Here is a 7,619-nt window from a genome sequence, read left to right as displayed (position 1 = left end):
TAGGACTCAAATGATTATCAAAGCATTTATCCACATATGACTTATGGAATATAAAGTATGAAGGAATTTCACAACTTTACCACATCACACTGAACTTAGTACAATAAATTTTGATCAGGAGATGTATGACTAAGGAATCACCTTTTGCTCACTATACTCCACATACTATACGATGTGGACTTTGTACCAACAGTCTGATTGAAAAAGGATAGATATAACAACATTCCCCCAACCAGAGCAGGACTTATACTTTCCAACACACAATGTGTAGGTCGATATATTCTACTCAAAAGAAAGAAATACTAAATCTTCTGGTAAAATTTGTAGGGTATTACTTTTGTATTGAAATGATAATCCTGTTTGATATTTTCACCTTTCTATTCGTGAGAAATTGGATTAGAAGCTTCGAAAGTTGGTCTGAATACAGACCTGTCTTCAGTCTAGAGTACATGAGACGCGTCATGCAAGTTCCCCTTTTATATATTGTTTGTTGGGATATCACATTATCATAGTTCGCATTTTGCCGGTAGAAGATTTATACATAACAAAATATTGACACTATTACCGAGTGAAAGTTGTCTTACGTTCTGAATTAATTTATCCTTATACAAAGTTTGAAATGGTTGAGGTGAGTTGTCATTTAGAATTAGATTCATTAATTTACAATTCAACTCAAAACAATAAGAAAATTTAGACCAGAATTTCACAAGAATAATGCCAAGAGTTACTGATATGTTTTTTCAGAAAATATTTGAAAATTAATTTTTAGGTTTCTTTGTTCTTTCTTTGTCAGGTAGATACATATGTTTTCTATCCAGTTCAATGAACAAAGGACCTTGTTTTGCTGGTATATTAATGCTTTTGTTGTTTTTATTCAGAGTTGTATTTCTCAGAATTTCAGTGATATTTTTTTAATAATGTACCAAAATTCTAGAGTTCTCATTTCGAGGATCTTGAAATATTTTCATTCCATATAGGTACGGAAGAAATTCATAATGATATAAAATCAATTCCATATAATGAAACAGTTGCTACTATAAAGATAAAACCAATAAAATTATTCCCAGATAAAAAAATATCAACGCCAATTTAATGCATAGATATCATTCATCCTAAATCGTTAAAATGAATGTATCTGGTTACAAGAGACTATTCAGATTTCTTATCAAAAATAAATGCATGCTTCCTCCGAATGAATACGTAAAAAAACCAGAATGATAAACATTAAATTTTTTCTCCTTGGCATTATCTGATCAAAGTCCTTCCTAACTAGAGATTATTGTCGATTTAAGTGGAGATTGTCACTTCTGTAGAGCCTCATTCCTCAACTGACTGTTGCATTGTATTTTGTGTTTTGTGTTTAATACGTGTTAAAACTTTGTGAGTAAAATAAATCAATTTTTTTCAACAAACCTTTCACATCAGTAGTTGTTTATATTTATTCCATTTCGAAATCAAGCGTAGAATATACGTGGAGTTGAATCTACGACTGATGAGATATTCTAATTATTTGAATTTTTTCACTATTTTTTCGTAAGTAATTATAATTAAAAATAGATGTGAATCTAAAATGAAGATCGAAAGGAAAAAGGAATATCTTTCCCGTTTGAGTCCAATATTCATTCTTTCTACACGTAAAAAAAGATATATCACTTGAACTTTGAATTCCATCCACTTCAATTAATAATAATCACTTTAATACAATTGGAGATGAATTAGCTCAGTATCTGGATACAAATTAAAATAGCACTCGAAAACAGTACTTTGACTTTGTTTTTTAATTCAGATCATGGCAGAAAATACACAGAAGACAATTGAGATGGCTCCAACCTGTATGACATCAGTGAACAGGGTTGTGAAGCTTCCAGTGGTTGAAACTACCCTTCAGACTGCATCCAATGTTTACGAGAAGGTTAAGGTAAGATATTTAACTGAAAAATATTAAAAAAATCCTTACGTTTATGATTACTTGATGATGAAAGGCGATCATAGAATTGGTGCATTGCATAGATTCGAATATGTAAAATTGATTTAGTACTGACTTGAAATCAAGAGCTTCTGATGCTATATGCATTTTGTCAAATTTGAAAAGTGAAAAATTAGGCAGCTGTACAACAATCACAGAAACATTGCCTCTAGGTCTCACTTCGCACTTTTCAATTCAGAATATTTTTCGTTTTCATAGGACTCAATGTGTTACTTTCAACACAATGTCATTTATCACTCTTTAGAAACAATTTTCAGGATAAAATCAAAAAACATATGAATTTTATGTGATCCAGAATGTTCTCAGATAAAAAAAAACTTTATTATTCCTCCATTGGAAAGTAACATACCTAAATTTTTAACTAATCCATTTTTAATTTCATTATTCCTTTTTGACACCCCTATATACATATATAAATTAATAATGATATAATTTCACTTTTCAGGACTTCAATGGATATGCTAAATGGGGATTCGAAACAGTGGAAAATACTTTGTACTCCGTGGTAGAAGCTGGAAAGCCCTATGCCATTGATGCTGCTGTTAAACTTGATGGTCCAATCAAAAAAGTGGATGGTGTCCTTTGCAGCGGTTTAGACTTCGTCGAAGCCAAGGTTCCTGCAGTCAAATTACCACCATGCGAGGTAAGGAAATAAATTCACCTCACAACAACACTCTGACAAACATTTCAAGGTGTTCTGTTCGTTTTAGAGAGAAACTAAAGTTTCTACATAGGCGTACAACTTTGTTTCCGCCGTTTTTCTGAAATTCGAGGCTTTATTGTAAAAAACTGGCTATTCATTTATGATTCAAAGTATTGTTCGGTTTGGCCGGGATATCCCCATGATTTTTGCGCTTGAGATTATCGTAATGAACCCATTTATCGTCTCAGTCACAATGCGATGCAGAAATCCCTTCCGTCTTTGCCTTGCAAGTTGCTGTTCACAAGCAAACAATCGCCGTTCAAAATCTCTCGGCTTCAACTCGTACGGCACCCAATTTCCTAGTTTCTGAATCATTCCCATTACTTTCAGGCGTCTTGAAATAGCTTGTTGCGTCACTCCTAATAATCCTGTCTATTCTTGTTGCGTTTGACACGAGTCTTAATCAAGTAATGCCTCCAATTTTGCATCTTCGAAAACCTTCTCTCTGCCACCGCCATGCTGATCTTTGACGTCAAAATCACCGTTTTTGAAGCGTTGAAACCACGCGTTCTTGCCCTAATAGCGGCCTCACCATAGATATTTGAGAGCATTCGATGAGCCTCAGCCGCAGATTTCTTCATATTAAAGCAGATGACGAGAATTTGGCACTTAAGCTGACATGTTTAATCGAGAATAACTTCATGATCCAGACACAAATCGACTAATGTTTCGATGGCGTTATGTTTAGAAATACCTAAGCTTGTTGTATGACATCTACGATCTATTTATTCAGACTACCACTTACCGCTACAGCTATCTATTGCAAAACGGCGGAAGCAAAGTTGTACACCTAATAGTTCAATCGATAGTATTCTTTTTGGTATTATTCACACCCAGTGAAATTACAATTATGAATTATGAGTTTGAGCTTCAAACCTGTGAAAAAAATCAGAAAATCAGCTCAAAGAACTTGTCTTTCATCCGTCCAAAATTTCAATTTTGGTCTATTGATTTACTAGCTCTAATAATCTAGTGGCTCTACTGATCTACCGGCTTTTTGGTTCTAAAAGCTTCTGGCTCTATCTACACTATAGATCTATCGGCTATTTGGAGCAATTAACAGATATACTGACTTTTAAGATGTATAAGTTTTTTTTAATCTATTAACTTCGGTGTACAAAAGCTTTTCTAACACACTCAAGCCTTGGTCTTCAGAAAACTCTAACAAGAGGACTTGGTAGAAGTCGAAACCCTAACAAATTGCCTCTTTTTTCTCTCAAAGACCCTTGGCAGCGCACCGAACAGCACATTTTTCTTCTAACACCGTAGACAAAAAATTAACACATGACACCATCTTCACCCGTTCAATAATCCTACCCTTATTCAGATCATTTCACAGTTATACAACTCCACGAAGGGATATGTTAGCGATACCGTCACTCCAAGGGTGGACGCAGCTTACAAAACCGTTCATGCAGTTGTAGAACCGGCAGTCAATGCAGCTATGACTGTTGTTGATCCCGCTGTACAAGTTGCTAGACCAACTGTTGAGGCTGCATACAAGATGGTGGAACCTGTGGTGCAACCAGCTGTCGATAGAGCTACCGCTTTGAGGGACAGGCTCTTCAATGGTGAGGTCCAAGAACAGGCGGAAGATCAAGAGGAAGGTCAGTATCATGATATGCAACTGTTGGATTTTGTCTGTAGTTGACTAGATTGGAGTTGTAGTGAACACACTCTCATCCACAGAACTTTTATAATCCTAGATTCTGCGTTGAATAGCGAAGTCATTTTAATCTCATGGAGTCAAGGCCGTACGTCATACATGACAATATACACTATACAGGGTTATTTAGAAAGGCACTGCAGGGATATCGAAAACCGTTAGAGATACAGGGTGGCTTCAATTACAAAAAAGTTGCGTTATTTAGGGATTGGTGTGTTGGTGTGAACAGATCCAAAATAGCTCCAATGATTCCGGAGATATCTCGAAAAAACTGAAAATCGAGATTTTTTTTTCTGTAGAACTCATTTGTTTGTGGAGATAACTTCACGAATTTCGGTTTGTAGTCATTATTCAATATAGAGATTCTAATGGTGTCTTCAGGTTTTTTCTGTTTTCTATTGTATCAGAGACGCGATAGTCGATTTTTTCTCATGGACGCCATATTGATTTTCCTTATGAGGTGATAAAGAATAAAATTTCAAATTTAACAATGTATCACACTGTACAAAAATATCGAGTCTAGGAACTCAAATTTGAAGAGTTGTTATGTGAAATCATCACTTGACTATTGCGTATCTGAAACAATGGAAAACAGAAAAAATCTGAAGACTCTTTAGTATCTCAATATTGGACAATGGCTATAAACCAAAAAGAATATCGATATTCCTGTAGTGGCCCTCTAAATAGTTCTAACCCTGTATAGTATATTGTTATTGTCAATATTCCCAGTTTCAGGAATAATTCTTTGCAGCTTCTCGCACACAGTGCTCACACTTTTTCTTCAAAAGTTTTTTGCCAGGATTTTGCTTGTGCCAGAAAGTTATTTGTTTTTTCTCTAACATTGATAATATTTGGACAGTGGTTCCAAATACTTGTGCTCCTGCTGTGAGGTTCTATGGAAGATTGTTAATGTAGATGAGAAACAATAGTGGGTCGAGCACCGTTCCTTGTGGTACGCCACAATTGGCTTCATTACTGATGTCTCTCCATATACTTCAATATTAATGGGTGTTAGGTAAAATTAGGTAAAAAAAAGCGTTTGAACGATTTGTTAAACGTTTATAGAGATTCTGTTGATTAGAGTGTGGCCACTACAAGTTCAGTATATGTAATATTATACCATGTGAATTCAAAAAATGTCATATTCACTATAGGTGACTAGAGTGAACAAAAATATAACTAAAAACATTACTGCGAAGGCCTATAAGAAACCTTGTATATGACCTGTTTTCTTAAATCGGTTACTTAGAAAGTATTCAATGTTTGTTTTAGGTGAAATAGGGTTCTGATATACGGGGAGTTCAAAAAGAATGTCAAAATTCAGAGTCTGAGGTCCGATTGCACCGGTTAAGTCCATTAAGAATAACATATATGTAAAATAACGACATAAAGATTGCTTCTCAAAAAGGTATTTTCATTCATCATGAAGGAATATTGCGTTACCTAAAATTTTTTTCATTAGTCCAAGTGATGGCTGTTAAATTAATTAATTAATTATCTTGTGGCATGAAAAGATGTATGGAAGATCTTGGATTTTGTATCTCATTTCATAGCCAATGTGGAGCAGTGTATAAAAAATTATCGATAGCGGTGCCAAATATAACCAAGGAAGATCATTTCTCAGTCGGGTTCTGGCCGCCGAACATCCAAATTCCATCAAAACCAGAAATGAGAGCTCCCCGATTGATGAGCAAAAACCCCGAAAATTGCAAAAAATCCATTTTCAAAGCTCTATATCTCGAAAACTGTCCATTTTTGAGCTTTGTGGCTAAGGACTTTTCTGATCAGTTCATCAAGAACTACAACATATCAAAAATTCAGCCAAATTCACGGAAAGCCATTTCTCATACTAAACATGCGGGGTCCTTTCTATAAAGATGATACTTTTTGCTGTTAGTAGAAAAAACTATTTTTTTCTTAATTTCTATTAGTTCTTTTGAGGAATTGGATGAGGGTACAAAAATTGCTTGCTTTTCGAATTTGTTCATTTTTTGATGTAGTAGAAGAGCCCCACCGATTTTCTTTATGTGTATTAGGTTTCCATTTCCTTTGTCACTTTGTCCAAAATATATTTTAGTACGTTTTTTCCAAATTGTTTGATATTTTCTGGGACTAATGCGTTAATTTATTCACTTCTAGGAAGGATACCATTAATTTTAATTTCTTGGAAACTTCACATATATACCGAATTCTACGAGTTAATAGTTCATATTTACTATAGTCTCAGTTTACTTTCGCCTTCAATACTTGGTAGGTGTAAATTTTTTCATTTTTACGGGGTGCGATCAAAAAATTCAAGGAATCTTCGATCAAATTTGAATCCAGCGAATTATTTATTGAATGTTGAATTAGTTTATCAAGTTATTAATAAATATTCCTTGATTTATATGATTTTTACCTCGCCGTTAACTAGCAAACCTTTCATATAGAAAATAAAAGTTGATGAACAATTTTTTTAACGTAAAAAATAATTTTTCAATAGATTCGGTTGTACTAACAATATTTTTCCTTTGATTCTAGACAACCTAGAACAAAGCCATGAAGATGAGAATGAAAACCACTAAAAATGTTGTTGTTATGTTTGTGTGAACAGTCGGTAGAAACAAAAGCGAGGAAATCAAAAACGACATTGAGGAGTTATCAGCAATTATCCAGATATCTTGGGAACCGATACATATATATCATATATTAAAAAAATATGAGATTGTGATATTGGAGTATACTTTGTTTAAATCAGGATAATTTTCAGTTCTCACCTTTGTATTCTTGGACTTGTCTACATTTTATAGTTTTTAGGTTATTATTTATTTTATAATTTGTATGAGGAATCCATCATTTTGAAAGACTGTATTTTTCTCATACTAGAATGTTAAGTACATGAAATTTTAAAAATATAATTTTTACTTCTTATATTGTTCTATGATTCCACATAATATCAAATGAAAAATGGTAGAAAAAAATCACTAATTAGTGAGTTTAAAATAGACTAAACACCAACAAAGCTGGAGTTAGTAAGAAATTCCTAGGTTAGATAAAGTTTTATGAAATCATTTAATCTAAACCTATTTTTACATAAATGGTTCAACTGCAAAGGTTTTCTAATTTTGGTGAACAAACGTCATCAAATAGAAGTTGATAGAAAGTTAATGTATGCATTCCATCAATCAAAGCAAGTGCTGAATTATTTTGGAAAGTACATCTTCAAATTTTAGAACACAAAAAAAATTGTTTGAGTATGTTATGTTAGAAGCCTTCCTCAGTTA

General features: G+C 33.6%; 1 protein-coding gene across 5 annotated transcripts; it reads left to right on the top strand.

Moving 5' to 3' along the window:
- The first annotated feature begins 469 nt into the window (after positions 1-469).
- LOC123684047 (lipid storage droplets surface-binding protein 2-like) lies at positions 470-7,266 on the top strand. Of its 5 annotated transcripts, none has more exons than XM_045623145.1 (6): positions 470-628; positions 1,787-1,918; positions 2,433-2,630; positions 4,018-4,297; positions 6,496-6,606; positions 6,877-7,266. In XM_045623145.1, the coding sequence occupies exons 1-6, from the start codon at positions 620-622 to the stop codon at positions 6,918-6,920; spliced, it is 774 nt and encodes a 257-aa protein (XP_045479101.1). In that variant the 5' UTR covers positions 470-619; the 3' UTR covers positions 6,921-7,266. The 5 variants fall into 5 exon arrangements, with proteins under 5 accessions (XP_045479101.1, XP_045479102.1, XP_045479105.1 ...); XM_045623146.1 differs by having other exon boundaries at positions 471-628; positions 4,030-4,297; XM_045623147.1 differs by lacking the exon at positions 470-628 and adding an exon at positions 1,223-1,380.
- Positions 7,267-7,619: the final 353 nt, after the last annotated feature.

The sequence above is a fragment of the Harmonia axyridis genome, chromosome 7 (genome assembly GCF_914767665.1).
Source record: "Harmonia axyridis chromosome 7, icHarAxyr1.1, whole genome shotgun sequence".
Taxonomy (NCBI): Eukaryota; Metazoa; Arthropoda; class Insecta; order Coleoptera; family Coccinellidae; genus Harmonia; species Harmonia axyridis.
The sequence above is the reverse complement of the archived record's forward strand: the minus strand, read 5'-3'. Positions and strand labels throughout refer to the sequence as shown.

What these genes read in the sequence shown, in the direction of transcription:
- LOC123684047 (XM_045623145.1), top strand. An exon ending in GGCGGAAGATCAAGAGGAAG is followed by an intron (nt 4,298 to 6,495) that starts GTCAGTATCATG and finishes ATTCACTTCTAG; the next exon opens with GAAGGATACCATTAATTTTA. An exon ending in ACTTTCGCCTTCAATACTTG is followed by an intron (nt 6,607 to 6,876) that starts GTAGGTGTAAAT and finishes CTTTGATTCTAG; the next exon opens with ACAACCTAGAACAAAGCCAT.